Here is a 16,645-nt window from a genome sequence, read left to right on the forward strand (position 1 = left end):
CAATGCAGGTAATCTGGGTTGCTATTTGGTTAACTATTTAACTAACTATTTATCAGTCTTGTGTCTTGGGGGTAGAAGCTGTTCAGGCTCATGTTGGTTCCAGACTTGGTGCATTGGTACCGCTTGCAGTGCGGTAGCAAAGAGAACAGTCTGTTGCTTGGGTGGCTGGAGTCTGACAATTTTTAGGGCCTTTCTCTGACACCGCCTGGTATAGAGGTCCTGGATGGCAGGGAGTCCTAGTCGGACATTACAAAAAACGTTGCTTCATGGTTCCAACCACAATTGCAACACTTCACATTCTTCTCACTTTTACAACACATGAGATAATCTCTTCCACAACATAATTAATGAAATCGCCACCTGACAATTTACATTGACCCCCCCCCCCCCCTCCCTTTTGTACACTGCTGCTACTCACTGTGATTAATTATCTATGCATGGTCACTTCACCCCTACCTACATGTACAAATGACCTCAACTAACCTGTACCCCCACACACTGACTCGGTACCGGTGCCCCTGTATATAGCCTCGTTATTCTTATTGTGTTGCTTTTTATTATTACTTTTTATTTTAGTCTACTTGGTAATTATTTTCTTAACTCTTCTTGAACTGCACTGTTGGTTAAGGGTTTGTAAGCAAACATTTCACGGTAAAGTCTACACTTGTATTCGGCGCATGTGACAAATAAAGTTTGATTTGATTTGACACGGACGTCTAGGCTTTTCCCTTCTGCAGACACCTTTCAATTCAATTCAAGGGGCTTTATTGGCATGGGAAACATATGTTTACATTGGCAAAGCAAGTGAAATAGATAAACAAAAGTGAAATAAACAATAAAAAGTTAACAGTACATATTACACTCACAGAAGTTCCAAAATAATAAAGATATTTCAAATGTCATCTTATGTATATATACAGTGTTGTAATGATGTGCAAATAGTTCAAGTAAAAAAGGGAAAATAAATAAACATAAATATGAATTCATTGTGGATCTGTGCAATCTGAGGGAAATATGTATCTCTAATATGGTCATACATTTGTCAGGAGGTTAGGAAGTGCATCTCAGTTTCCACCTCATTTTGTGGGCAGTGCGCACATAGCCTGTCTTCTCTTGAGAGCCAGGTCTGCCTACGGCGACTTTTCTCAATAGCAAGACTATGCTTACTGAGTCTGTATATAGTCAAAGCTTTCCTTAAGTTTGGGTCAGTCACAGTGGTCAGGTATTCTGCCACTGTGTACTCACTGTTTAGGGCCAAATAGCATTCTAGTTTGCTCTGTTTTTTTTGTAAATTCTTTCCAATGTGTCAAGTAATTATATTTTTGTTTTCTCAGGATTTGGTTGGGTCTAATTGTGTTGCTGTCCTGGGGATCTGTTGGGTGTGTTTGTGTTTGTGAACAGAGCCCCAGGACCAGCTTGCTTAGGGGACTCTTCTCTGGGATGATGGAAGGTTTCTACTTTCTCAAGTGACCACTCTAACAATGGAAATACATGCCCTCAAAGATGGAAGGCAGGCGGGAGGAAGCGAGAATCAGGTCGGACCATTCTAGCCAATGAGAGGGAAGATATACGTGTGTGAACAGACCATAGAGATAGATAGAGGACTCCTGCCATTATAGTGTCTGTGACAGCATGGGAAGCGCCATTGAGCTATCTCCATTTTAAAGTTGTACATTTTCTTCTTCATTGGCTTATTGCTCCCAACTCATAGGTATCTCCACCAGTTCACTACTTTAACATGGTGTAATCCCTCAATGGCAATGTCCATGCTAAAACAGGTTATATCCAGGCACAACTCCGGTATATATATTTTCAATCATTTTTATTTAACCTTTATTTAACAATATAAAGTTTTTTTTTTTCAAAGTTGCCGAAATGCCACTTACACCCACTTATATCAGTGCATTCATAACAACCTAACCATTACGAAATAACCGTTTTAATAAAAAATAAATAAAAAAAATGTTCCCCCAAACCAGTTACAGTTACACATACGAACAACAATTTACAGACAGACTCACAAATAATGACTCCGTCTCATCTGCCCAGACTCGCATGCTCACATCTCCATCCCCAGTGCCTGGCCACACCCCCATCCACAGTGCCTGCATTATTGTTTGCCACATGGCCTTAAATTGTACCAATTTGTTTTTCTTGGTCGCCCATGCTATTACAATATTTCAATAATAAATAATTTTATTTTTCCCATTGTGTTAATGATGCCGGATTGATTGACTTCCACATTTTTAGTATACGTTTTTTTTCAAGATGAGTGATGAGAAAATAATCGTCCAGCCCATTGGGCATCTCACTACACCCCCATATGCCATCTTGAGATATGCAGACAGACAGATTAAATGTATGTTTACATTGTGATACTTCTGACAGCCAACTTTCTAGCTCCGCCCATCACTTTTGGACTTTATTAGCATTCCCAGAAAGCATGGATCATTGGGAATGAGTCATTGTCATTGGTGAATTTTGTCTTGTGTATAATAAATTCTATACATTAGTTTATACTGGATTAAGCATACATTTTCGATAACTGTAATTTCATTAGTTATGCTTCAACATTCCCTCCATCTTGTGCCAACATAAGTTATTTTTAAGCCTTGGTTCCAATAGTTTATATTTTGTTTCTAAGAGATTGTCAGTTGGATTGGCTCTCTGCAAGGTTTTGTATATCTTACCTATCATATGATCATCCTTTTCTGACTCAAATAAGATCCCCTCAAGGTTTCTCTGATGTCCAAAAGATTTCAAACAGAATTTCTGTGATTTGAAACTTTTAAATTGCATGTATCAATCCAAAATTGCTTTTTAATTCTGTCATTGACCAATTTATCTGTGAATTCTGAAAAGCTCTCCTAGGATTGTTCCATAAAGTTGTTTTTAGGAAGTGATATTGGTTCATGTAGAATACGTTTAATTTTCTTCCATGTTGTTATATTGTTCTTAACTATGAAGTTGTTAATGTTCTTAGCTTTTCCTTTGAAAATATACACATAATAAGATTCTGGGAATGAGCATATCTTCAATATGTACCCATTGGTCCTCTTTAGTGCTATATGCGAAACTCGGGGAAACGTTTTGGTTGGACAACTCATTTCAGCTTGAAAAAAAGAAAAAACATTTTTTTTTAATAGATTAAGGTAGCTAACTTTAGCTAGCATTTACATTTACGAAAAACGTAATGCTGCATACATGGCTACCAGTGGGTAACTTTCAAAGACACAGCTCGCAGTGAGTGAATAAAAAATAAAAAAATCATAACTGAAATTCCTTACTGCTATCTCTGCAGATCATGACTAACGTCCGATAACCCAAACGATGTCTTGAGTGGCACCTTTAGAAACCCCCACTTCTCCTTATATGGTTCCTTTAGAAACGACCACTCCTTTCGAAACACACGTTTTTCCTGACAGACGCACTGAGAGATGATATCGCAGCTGGACCCTGAAAAGCGCAGTCCACTAATGAGTTGACCCCTCTCGACCTGAAATGAGTTGTCCAACCAAAACGTTTCCCATATAGCACTATTAATGTTATTGAGAAGCACAGAATCCCTTAGGTTTGACAGATTTATTTACATTTTATCCCGTTTCCATCCATCTGAATAGTCAGTAGTTTCTACAAGGTAGGCCCATTTCTTCATATATGTTTACAGTGGAACCAAGAACACAACTAAAATCCTAAACCTGTTTCAGACTTTATTTAATAACCATTTTAAAATAACAATTTTATAAAGCATGATTTAAAAAAATAAAAAAATTACACGCTACCACATGATTATTGTTTGCTAAAATTGTACATGACAATATATACAGTTAAATTTTCTTATTTTTATACTGTGGACAATATCATCCGCAAAAGTACTATATGCACAGGAAAGACAAGGGCACACAAAAAACCTGCGCGTGTAATAAAATATTATTATATGTTTTTTTTTACAGATGCTTCCCTCGATCAGAAAACCCTTCTAGTGTATGGGTTAGAGGCATGTTGCAGGGGGAAGGTGTGACGGCGCACCAGTTTCTGGCTGGGACTCCATTTTTGATAGAGCTCCTGCAGGGCCTTGACATCCTCCAAGGCATTGTGAGCATCGTACGTCTTCTTGAGGAACACCCTCACCATGTACTCCTGAGAGTACTTGGCCAGTTGGGTTGGAAACATCTCCTTACTAATCCTGAAAGTATCTAGGAAACCAGACACCACTTCCTGGAACTCGTGCATCAGGGAGAATTCCCTCAGAGCCCTGGCCAGCACGGGGCAGTCGAAGCGCCGGGCATTGTGGGCCGCCAGCAGGGGCTTGTGGAAGGAGCGGAGGAAGGAGATGAAGGAGGTGAGGGCCTCCCTGAGGGGGATGGTGTCCACCTGTCGACCATTTAGGAGGAGGGTCCGGTGGTCCCTGACGGTGAACCCTGTGACACTGGAGGCCTCGTCCGTCATGCTGCAACGAGGAACAGCGTACACGTTGAATGTCCTCTCCCCGCTGATGGCCGACAGCTGGATGATGTCACACATGGATGTGTCTATGGAGGTAGATGGAGATTCCGTCACATTTAAAGGACAGTACCGTTTACCCTTATGCCCTGTTAAACTCTATTCACAGTTGGGTTAAGGTTAGGAGGGGTTAGGGTTATTGGTTAGTAGGTTTAATACTTGCCAGTATTGTGACAAGGCTGGATTCACATGTAAAATATGAACAAAGGTGCTAACTAAAACAATAAAGTGTGCCTCGGCTGTCCCTGTAGGAGAAGACGTTTTGGTTCTGTGTAAAAAAACATTTATGATTAATGTAGCACCTGTATTCTAATAGACGTGGAATTTTGACCTGAGGTAAATTGCAGGTAAATGGAACATAATTCCCTTTTTAATGCACTTTTTCCCCCTACACTTATTTCTGACCTTGAACTTAAGCAAGAGGTGATGCTATTCACCCGCTATTGGTTTGGGGTGGAGATCAAATGAATGTCCACAGATACACCGTATTCTGACCTTGACTTCATTACTTCATATTTCCACCACCTTTACACACGATGAATAAAGTCGAGCAACCTGTCTGTTCCAAGTGGAATAATATCTACTTTCCTTTTTTCCCCCAATAGAAATAACACCATTATCCATGCACTGTAATTTACTATTGATAAGAGCTAGGTAAATGATTAAACCGTTTGGATAAGGGCATTGTAAATATAGCCTTATGATCGCTGGAGACAAATGTGAAACCAGTCATATGGCAGCAAACAGAAGCATATCAACATATCACCTTTTCCACAGTGATGTTTATGAAACAAAAATATAAACACAATGATTTTACTGATTTACAGTTCATAAGGAAATCGATCCATTGAAATACATTCATTAGGCACTAATCTATGGATTTCACATGACTGGAAATACAGATATGCATCTGTTGGTCACAGATACCTTAAAAAAAAAAACTTAGGGGTGTGGATCAGAAAACCAGTGTATCTGGTGTGACCATTTGCCTCATGCAGCGCGACAAATCTCTTTCGCATAGAGTTGATCAGGCTGTTGTTTGTGGCCTGTGGCATGTTGTCCCACTCCACTTCAAAAGCGGGAACTGGAACACGCTGTCGTACTCGTCGATCCAGAGCATCTCAAACATGCTGGTGAGTATGCAGGTCATGGAAGAACTGGGACATTTTCAGCTCCAGGAATTATGTACAGATCCTTGCAACACTTTACATGTTGCATTCATACTTTGGTTCAGTATAATTGTCTGGACTTTTCACAGTATTTATTTTCTCCAATTTGTATCATGCTAAATATTAGCCACTATACACACAGTACATTTATAACTGTCTCTTTAGTGTTCGTTTCCTTACATTTATAACTGACGACTGTACAGGACCGTTATCCTCACCGTTCCATGGTTAGGGAGGAATTAGTATTATTTGGGTAGATTTATAGGACTACTGTTCAACCCCTATTGTACACTTTTCTCACCTTCCAATATTTCAAGAGTTGAACAATTGAATATGGCAACTTTCAGGATGAATCAAAACACTATTTTTGATTCACCATTATATTTTGTTCGTAAAAACTTTCCAATTTTTTATTTATTTGTATTGTTCATGAATACTGTCCGAACCCTAAATACAAGATCAGAGTATTTTTTTAATCTACCAATTGGTGCTGTCAAGAAGAAGAATATGCATGTCTTTACGTGGCTTTCTTTAATCCAGGCTGTATCACAACCAGCCGTGATAGGGAGTCCCATAGGGCGGCACACAATTGGCTCAGCATCGTCCGGGTTTGGCCGAGGTAGGCCGTCATTGTAAATAAGAATGTGTTCTTAAATGACTTGCCTAGCTAAATAAAGGTAAAATAAATGAAAAAAATCATTAAAAATGTATCCCTAATATTCGGAACCATTCCATATATTATAGTATATGAGTCTGTCGATACAAATTCTAATTAAAGGTACACCAAAGTTAAAGGGATGGCTCTAGATAAATAAACCCTACTGAATAAAAACTCCACATGAAAATCTGATGGCCAGCAAGTGGGAGGGTTGTCAGTGGTTGAATTACATTTATTCAGCGAACGCAAGGGAACCACGCCTGAAACCCCGTTACGCACCTACATAAGTTAAGTCTGAATACGAGCTACTGAGAAGTGCATAGGAAAGGCGTACATTTTCTAAATCTGAATCGGGCCCATAGTGTGCAGTTCATAATAATACCTTATCATAATACCAGCACAGGCTCATGTGTCGTGTTGCTCTATTTCCAATGGCTTGTTAAGGCTACATTGATTTTTGCTATTGTGAATGGCTCATAAATAATATGGTTTATTGATGATAAATATGAGAACATAGCTATCCTGGACCATCAGGTGAGCCAGTAGATATTGCACAACATCAGGAACTCGTTTTCACACATCACTTTCGTTAATAGAGAAAGCAGGGATCAAATTGTCACTCTATTATTAACATCCACGCACATCTTTGTCACAAATATGCTTTAAAAGTAGTCCAAAGAAAGTTCCTGAATTGTAATGTATACAGGGTTTCTTAGCTCTAACATTTACAATACTTTGTGTGTATAGTCTACTACTAAAAGGGGAAATGCAACAACAACAAAGCAGTTATTACCAGTGGTTTAAAGTACTTAAATTAAAAACACTTTAAAGTACTAAGTTGTCTTTTAGGGTATCTGCACTTTACTTTACTATTTATATATTTTTTACAACTTTTACTCCACTACATTCCTAAATAAAATAATGTACTTTTTACTCCATACAATTTCCCTGACACCCAAAAGTACTCAGCAGGACTGAAAAATGGTCCAATTCACACACTTATCTAGAAAACATCCCTTGTCATCTCTACTGCCTCTGATCTGACCGACTCACTAAACACAAATGCTTTATTTGTAAATTATGTCTGAGTGTTGGAGTGTGTCCCTGGCGATCCTTAAAAAAAAAAAAAAATTAAATCACGGAAATTGTACCGTCTGGTTTGCTGAAGGAATTTTTAATTAATTATACTTTTACTTTTGATACTTAACTATACATTTAGCAATTACATTTACCTTTGATACTTAAGTATACTGTATTTAAAACCCAAATACTTTAAAGACTTTTACTCAAGTAGTATTTTACTGGGCGACTTTAATTTTAATCGTGGATTATTAAAGTATCTTAACTTTTACTCAAGTATAACAATTGGGTACTTTTCCCACCACTGGTTATTACCCTCAGACTACTGTAAGTCTACTACATCAATTTTTATTATAGAGGCTTTTAACATAAAACAGTAAAGCACTCTATCAACCTAACAATATTAAAAACAAGGGTATATATTTTGTACAATACCTAATCCGGTAGTCTCCAAATCAAAGAATACTATGGTATCACCAGACACTGCTCCCATACCCTGGATAAGCAAAGTACAGTTAGTCAAATCAGTACCATTAATCAATGTATGATATCTTCATTATGAATGAATGACTTGACTTTGTGTTTAAAATAATAGCAATACTCTCCGAAACCGTTTTTTAAACAATCGTTTATCAATGATATAAAATCAACAACTGAGCAACGGAATATGATCTTACCAAAGAGGACTGCATAACGACGTCGAAGCTGTCAAAATCCTAAATAGTCTCTCAAATCATCCTGTCTGCCGTCAAATGAAGTACCCTTTTATATTATAGTGACTCGTAAATAATAGTTTATTCAGGTGGCCCATAAGGGATGGGCCACAAGGGATGGGCCGGTGGTAAGAGCGAATCGATACTTATATAAAGTTACTTTCGTTTCAGGCATTGCTTACTCAACATTAAACAATTTAAAAGAAATGCGTTTCGTTACTGAATCATCGTGACATTGGTATAGAAAAGGGCTAGAGGGAAGTGAAGAATAACAACCGTAGTCAGATGACTATTTTCAGAAGGATTTCGTCAACACAACGAACAAATGTAGAATATTCCACACACCGTTCGCCTGGTTTCATTCTTTCGGCTGGAGTGACTCGTGATCAGACCCGTCATTCTGGGCCGTTTTTGTATTTTTTTTGGGGGGGGGGTTCCTGTTTTGCATGTTATTTTGGCATTAATACTTGTCACATATCAGTTTGCAAACAATGTAAAATATATTTTTTGAATTAATAAAGCCGCATACACACATGGTCTCTTTATGGTTTTCTTGAGGAAGGCAGCTCCAACTTGCAGGTGTTTCAGCCTAGATCAGTGATTTCTGTTGGGCGAGCCAGAAATAGGAGCATTGCGCTGTGATTGGCTCAGTGTTCTGTCACTCATGGGGACACTATGTCATCACGAATTTTATGTCCTCAGTAAGGGTAGACATCTAGAATTGCAGCCCTTGTGTCCTGCCATAGTTTGCGGTCCAAACATTTAAAAGACACAACCTCGTCCACTTACCCTCGCCTTATGCCCTTGGGGAAATGCCCATTGCCATCTTGGTGGGTGGCCCAAATAATTAGCAAAGCAAGGGAAGTTTGCAGCCCCTCAGCCCTCGTTTTTAGTCGGCTTTGAGAGTGTACAATTATGTTCACTCTGGGGCCTGAAACTCCACATAACTGTATTCGCGACGATTGTACATCCGCTAAGGAAAGTCAGCGAAAACGTAAAAACAACATCAATGGAGAAGTCAACATATAAGTGGAAGCAAAAAAACGAATGCAAATAAGTTACACATTTTTATTAAAAAAAAAATAATATATATTTTTTTAAGTTAGAAATTTTGCTACTACATAAAAAGTAAATATGTTTTTGTTTGGTTATCTTTTGGAAATTGTAGAAATAAAACATTTTCCCTCTTCAGAAGATCCAGCTAGGCAGGCTAACGCTAGTTAGCTAATTCATTTGCTAGCTGTCATACAGTAGATGTATATTAATAATTATATAGTTAATATAAGTAGACATGCACTCATAATTGACTGTAGCGCATATAAATCACCCACAAGCTACGGTCGGCTGAAAATACAATCATCGTGGGATAAGCGAGTGACGAATTTCCGGCCAAGGGCGGTCCATTTAAAAATCATTCCTTCCTCCCGCACCCATTGCCCTGTAAGTGTATACTCGTCAGACGTCATGGTGTCCACGTTAAGTGTCCACTTAATTTGAGGGCTGAGGGGATAGGGTGTGTCTTTTAAGTGTTTGGACCACACCCATATAGTTATATTACAAGGGCACTTCCAAGAAGGCTCAAGGTCATTGGCCACAGATAAAATGACGACAAATCACGTTATATGTACAGTAGCCTTGATTGGACTGATCATGTCAACATCTTATTTTCAAGGTCTTAGCTAGCAGTCATCATGAATCAAGTCGACAATCTACTGGCAAATCCTTTTTAATCCTTGTCATATGAAAATAAATTATAGATAAAACGTATCGGTGCTCATCGACCATTGGACAAAAAGATCATACAAGTTGGAAATCGCAAATTCCACAATGAGTCGTTTGGAAGGAATCAGTGACTAACTGCAAGCAGTGCAAAGCAACCAGTTGCCTACTATTCAATGGAGTGTTTGCATGTAGGTAAACAACAGCTGGTGCACGATATCTAAGGAAGTCTCAAGGTTTTGCTCGCCTGAGGTAGAGTATCTCATGTATCTCATGATAAGCTGTAGACCACACTATCTACCAAGAGAGTTTTCATCTGTATTTTTCGTAGCTGTCTACATACCACCACAGACCGATGCTGGCACAAAAACCGCACTCAGTGAGCAGTATACTGCCATAAGCAAACAGGAAAACTCTCATCCAGAGGTGGCGCTCCTAGTGGCCGGGGACTTTAATGCAGGAAACTTAAACATGTTAAACATGCAACCAGAGGGAAAAAAATTCTAGACCACCTTTACTCCACACACAGAGATGTGTACAAAGCGCTCCCATGCCCTCCATTTGGCAAATCTGACCATAATTCTATCCTCCTGATTCCTGCTTACAAGCAAAAATTAAGGCAGGAAGCACCAGTGACTCAGTCTATAAAAAAGTGGTCAGATGAAGCAGATGCTAAACTACAGGACTGTTTTGCTAGCACAGACTGAAATATGTTCCGGGATTCTTCTGATGGCATTGAGGAGTATACCACATCAGTCACTGGCTTCATCAATAAGTGCATGGATGACGTCGTCCCCACAGTGACCATACGTACATACCCCAACCAGAAGCCATGGATTACAGGCAACATTCGCACTGAGCTAAAGGATAGAGCTGCCGCTTTCAAGGAGTGGGACTCTAACCCAGAAGCTTATAAAAAATCCCGCTATGTCCTCCGATGAACCATCAAACAGGCAAAGCATCAATACAGGACGAAGATCGAATCGCACTACACCGGCTCCGACGCTCGTCAGATGTGGCAGGGCTTGCAAACTATTACAGACTACAAAGGGAAGCACAGCCGAGAGAAGCCCAGTGACACGAGCCTACCAGACGAGCTAAATAATTTCTATGCTCACTTTGAGGCAAGTAACACTGAAACATGCATGAGAGCATCAGCTGTTCGACTGTGTGCTCACAGGTCAACATTCACAAGGCCGCAGGGGCAGACGGATTACCAGGACGTGTACTCCGAGCATGCGCTGACCAACTGGCAAGTGTCTTCACTGACATTTTCAACCTCTCCCTGTCTGAGTCTGTAATACCAACATGTTTCAAGCAGACCACCATAGTCCCTGTGCCCAAGAACACTAAGGTAACCTGCCTAAATGACTACGGACCTGTAACCCTAACGTCTGTAGCAGGGGCGAAAATCTGATATCAACTTTGGAGGGGACAATTACATGAAATTTTCTCAAGAGCAATTCCTGAGGGGGACACCAAAAGTAGTGCTGTAACACATAGCCTACATTGTAATATGGTAAATGTATATTGAGGAACCAAAGAAATAAGGTGTTTGCCGTACTCCTAACTACCGGTACCCAAAACTACACAACTAATCACAACAGCAATACCATTGCCTTTAACAAATCTTAGTTCAGTCACCAGTTTAAGTTGAGAGTGGGGGTATCCATGGCATTTTCCAATTATGTTCCTATTTTACAAGTCAAAAAAATTGAGAACCTTTCATAATGTTGCCAAACAAAGACTCAACAAACTTACCTGAGACTCCCTGTCTCTGCCAGTCTGTCCCTGCATATCTGTCCCCAACTCTGCTGTCTGTGTGCCATCTGTTGCCTGCTCTGCCTAATGACATCATTGTGAAACATTTCCATTAGAATTTCATTTCTTTCTTATGAACATTTTATCAACTAGTCTTTGAGATATTAGGCTACTAGGGTTCTTACTATGCGTTTTGGTGTATTGAAAAATACTCTGATGTCCGTCTTTTATTTTTCTGCCATTTTTCTACCTGGCTGGCTGGCTGGCTGGCTACACACACACACAGTGTGTAGGTTATTTACAGTAGGAGATGGGCTTCTATCATCTTCTATCATTCTATTTGGGCTTCGATCTAAAAGGTAGCTAGCAAATGTGAAACGGATTAAAATGACAAGAGTTGACAGCTGTATGAGTTCACCATTTACACAACATATGCTGCAACCTTTTGTAATTTTAATAGTTTGTTTCATATTGGCTGGCTTCCAACAATAGCTGAATTTGCAAAGCTAGCGAGCACCAATTCAGTTTCAGTGGTGTTTGCTATAATCTTTGCTACCCGGGTTAAATAAAGGTGAAATAAAATAAATAAATAAAAGTTCCCTTGCGACAATTTAGCTTTTGCAACGAGACCATTAAATATATTTAAGACAATGGTAGAAGAGAGTGTAGTTCTGTTCAGTTTGGACTTCAGTTTATCACTAACCTTATCACAGGGACTTTGAAGCACTAACTTAGATCATCTGCATGCTCATCTTGGAATAAATTGACGATAGCAAAGATTCCATCTTTGACGACGCCACATAAATGGAATAGGTACTAGCTAGCTTAATAGTTAATATTTGCGCGCTAGCTCTGCATATTCACCTAGTGTGTGTGCGCGATTGACTAGATTAACCTCACGTCAGTTACGTTCATTGAGTGCCTTTCAGACAGATACGACCCCTCTGTTACCTTGCCAACTAAGGAACTGGCAGTGGATCAAACCATTGTGAGGCAAAGGGTGGGGGGGTCGCAATCTTTTGAAACTTAAAAACGCGCTATTAAGTGTCTATAATCAGCACAATTGCTTTCATTGCGTATTATTAATATTATTTAAATTACATAGTTATGTTTCAGTGATATATTGGGGGGGACAAATCATATTTTTCCCAGGATGGGGGGGTCGTGTCCCCCCCGTCCCCCCCGGGATTTCCGCCCCTGGTCTGTAGCCATGAAATGCTTTGAAAGGCTGGTCATGGCTCACATCAACACCATTATCCCAGAAACTCTAGACCCACTCCTATTTGCATACCGCACCAACAGATCCACAGATGATGCAATCTCTATTGCACTCCACACTGCCCTTTCACACCTAGACAAAAAGGAACACCTATGTGAGAATGCAATTAATTGAATACAGCTCAGTGTACAACACCATAGTGCCCTCAAAGCTCATCACTAAGCTAAGGACCCTGGGTCTAAACACCTCCCTCTGCAACTGGATCCTGGACTTCCTGATGGGCCGCCCCCAGGTGGTAAGGGTAGGTAACAACACATCCGTCACGCTGATCCTCAACACGGAGCCCCTCAGGGGTGCGTACTCAGTCCCCTCCTGTACTCCCTGTTCACTCATGACTGCACGGCAATTCACGACTCCAACACCAGCATAAGTTTGCTGATGACACAACACCGACAACGATAAGACAGCCTATAGGGAGGAGGTCAGAGACCTGACCGTGTGGTGCAAGGACAACAACGTCTCCCTCAACGTGATCAAGACAAAGATGATTGTGGACTAGAGGAAAAGGAGGACTGAGCACGGCCCCATTCTCATTGACGGGGCTGTAGTGGAGCAGATTGAGAGCTTCAAGTACCTTAGCGTCCACATCACCAACAAACTAACATGGTCCAAGCACACCAAGACAGTCATGAAGAGGGCACGACAAAACCTATTCCCCCTCAGGAGACTGAAAAGATTTGCCATGGGTCCTCAGATCATCAAAAGGTTCTACAGCTGCACCATCGAGAGCATCCTGACAGGTTGCATCATTGCCTGGTACGTCAACTGCTCAGCCTCCGACCGCAAGTCACTACAGAGGGTAGTGCGTACGGCCCAGTACATCACCGGGGCCAAGCTTCCTGCCATCCTGGACCTCTATACCAGGCAGTGTCAGAGAAAGGCCCTAAAAATTGACAAAGACTCCAGCCACCCTAGTCATAGACTGTTCTCTCTGCTACAGTACCGCACAGCAAGCTGTACCGGAGCGCCAAGTCTAGGTCCAAGAGGCTTCTAAACAGCTTCTACCCCCAAGCCATAAGACTCCTGAACAGCTAATCAAATGGTTACCCAGACTATTTGCATTGCCCCCCCCCCCCGCTGCTACTCTCTGTTATTATCAATGCATTGTCACTTTAATAACCCCACCTACATGTACATATTACATCAATAACCTTCGACACTGGAGCCCTCACACATTGACTCTGTACCGGTACCCCCTGTATATAGCCCCGCTATTGTTATTTACTGCTGCTCTTCAATTATTAGTTATTCTTATCTCTTAGTTTTTTTAAGGAATTTTCTCAAAACTGCATTGTTGGTTAAGGGCTTGTATGTAAGCATTTCACTGTAAGGTCTACCTACACCTGTTGTATTCGGCGCATGTGACAAATACAATTTGATTTGATGTTTAAGCGAGCACATCACAAGGTGAGTCCACAAATGTATTGTATGCTGCTGCATAAATTATGTAATATGCCAGGGAGATATGTATACTGTAGCTAAGAAAGTAATACTAAGTGTATGTTGTGTAGTAAGCTGTTAGTGGCCCATGTGCCTGACCCTAATAATTTAGTCTATTTTCACCTCTTAATTTCACTTAATGTTACTGTTCTGACTCTGTGGTGCTACACATGGAGCCTATAAACAGTTTTTTAAGAAATGTCATCATCTAATATTGTAAGAGGTGTCATTGTCTGCTTATATGCCCCCTTTATTTATTCTATGGTTCTGACTTGGTGTACAGGGGAAATACTGTAAGAGCAGCCCATGTTTGTCAGGACTCCTACTGAAGGTGGCTCCCCCTCCTGCTCGGGTGGCGCTCGGCGGTCGTTTTCACCGGCCTACTAGCTGCCACTGATTCTCTTTTTGTTTTCCCCCTTTTCGTTATTAGGTGCACCTGTTCTTAGTTGGGCTGATTAGCGGGCTTTATTAGCCAGTAGGCCCGCCTGGTCTTTGTGCGGGATTATCTTAATTGTATGCTGTGCGTGGTTACACATTTTTCATTGGTGCGTATGTTTGCGCAAGCTGTGTTTTGTCCCTTGTGTTTGGGGCACTTTGGTTTGTTGTGCGCTGTTTGGGTTGGCTTGTTGTTTGGTCAGTGTGCCTATTAAAGCCATTACCCTGAATCGCTGTTTTCCTGCACTTGATTCCTCGTCAGCAAACAACCACGCCTTACAATGTTCTGCATTCTGTCGCTGTACATTTCAAAAGTGCTGAACACAGTTTTACTGACTACGTCCGTCGTCGCTCGCTCTTTGTCTTAATCGAAGTTACGGAATGCCTCTTATCCACTCATTGTTCCCTTATGCCATAGTTTGTACATCTCAATTGTCATTAGAAACCACATTTGTTTAAGCAAGTCAGCCATATCAGCTATGTTTTTCTTTAAAGGCAGTAAACAAGGCTGAATGAATTGTTTTGCTGCCAGACAAGGCTCAGCTGTTAGCCGTGGTAAGGATTCACTCCATGGTGCTGAAAAGAAAGCTCTGCTGTTGGGACAGCTTTATGTAGGCCCTAACAGTTTGTGGGCACCGCTTGTCGCCATTATAGTGCAATTAATGTGTTGTTTTGTAGTGTCTTTGCTGGTATGCATCTAAGCATTTTTTGGGGAGTTTGCCCCACCAAGATTTACAAGCTAAAATCGCCACTGCTCGTGATGGATGTTTTTACCATACAAAGAAAGCACAGTAGTCTATATCCAAATTATAGACTTTCATGTGACAACGAATCATAATACTTGTCCGATATATTCAACCATATTAATGCGATTTTAATAATTGAGTGACTTGGAAAATGTAACTAAATAATTTTGCAGGCCAACAGTTTGGCTTTCTTTAATAAGCCTATTGATTTTTGTTTTAACAATCATAGACATATACAGTACCAGTCAAAGTTTTGGACAAACCTACTCATTCAAGGGTTTTTCTTTATTTTGACTATTTTATACATTGTAGAATAATAGTGAAGACATCAAAACTATGAAATAACACATATGGAATCATGTAGTAACCAAAAAAGTGTTAAACAAATCAAAATATATTTGAGATTCTTCAAAGTAGCCACCCTTTTCCTTGATGACAGCATTGTACACTCTTGGTATTCTCTCAACCAGCTTCATGAGGTAGTCACCTGGAATGCATTTCAATTAACAGGTGTGCCTTGTTAAAAGTTAATTTGTGGAATTTCTTTATTTCTTAATGCTTTTGAGCCAATCAGTTGTATTGTGACAAGGTAGGGGTGGTATACTAAATATAGTCCTATTTGGTAAAAGACCAAGTCCATATTATGGCAAGAACAGCTCAATTAAGCAAAGAGAAACGACAGTCCATCATTACTTTAAGACATGAAGGTCAGTCAATCGGGAACGTTTCTAGAACTTTTAACATTTCTTCAAGTGCAGTTGCAAAAACCATCAAGCGCTCTGATGAAACTGGCTCTCGTGAGGACCGCCACAGGAAAGGAAGACCCAGAGTTACCTCTGTTGCAGAGGATACGGTTATTAGAGTTAACTGCACCTCAGATTGCAGCCCAAATACATGCTTCACAGAGTTCAAGTAACAGACACATCTCAACATCAACTGTTCAGAGGAGACTGCGTGAATCAGGCCTTCATGGTCGAATTGCTGCAAAGAAACCACTACTAAAGAACACCAGTAAGAAGAGACTTGCTTGGGCCAAGGAACACGAGCAGTGGACATTAGACCGGTGGAAATCTGTCCTTTGGTCTGATGAGTCCAAATTTGAGATTTTTGGTTGCAACCGCCGTGTTTTTGTGAGACGCAGA

At 40.4% G+C, this 16,645-nt stretch overlaps 1 protein-coding gene across 1 annotated transcript; it reads right to left on the reverse strand.

The window, feature by feature from the left end:
* Positions 1-3,697: 3,697 nt before the first annotated feature.
* Positions 3,698-8,491, reverse strand: LOC106596922 (protein PML). Its single transcript, XM_045706236.1, has 3 exons — positions 8,088-8,491; positions 7,846-7,906; positions 3,698-4,532 (listed from the first exon to the last, which is right to left on the reverse strand). The coding sequence occupies exons 1-3, from the start codon at positions 8,100-8,102 to the stop codon at positions 3,967-3,969; spliced, it is 642 nt and encodes a 213-aa protein (XP_045562192.1). The 5' UTR covers positions 8,103-8,491; the 3' UTR covers positions 3,698-3,966.
* Between the last annotated feature and the right edge of the window lie 8,154 nt (positions 8,492-16,645).

The sequence above is a fragment of the Salmo salar genome, chromosome ssa23 (assembly GCF_905237065.1).
Source record: "Salmo salar chromosome ssa23, Ssal_v3.1, whole genome shotgun sequence".
Lineage (NCBI taxonomy): Eukaryota > Metazoa > Chordata > Actinopteri > Salmoniformes > Salmonidae > Salmo > Salmo salar.

What these genes read in the sequence shown, in the direction of transcription:
- LOC106596922 (XM_045706236.1), bottom strand. An exon ending in TTTGGAGACTACCGGATTAG is followed by an intron (nt 4,533 to 7,845) that starts GTATTGTACAAA and finishes CTACCTCCATAG; the next exon opens with ACACATCCATGTGTGACATC.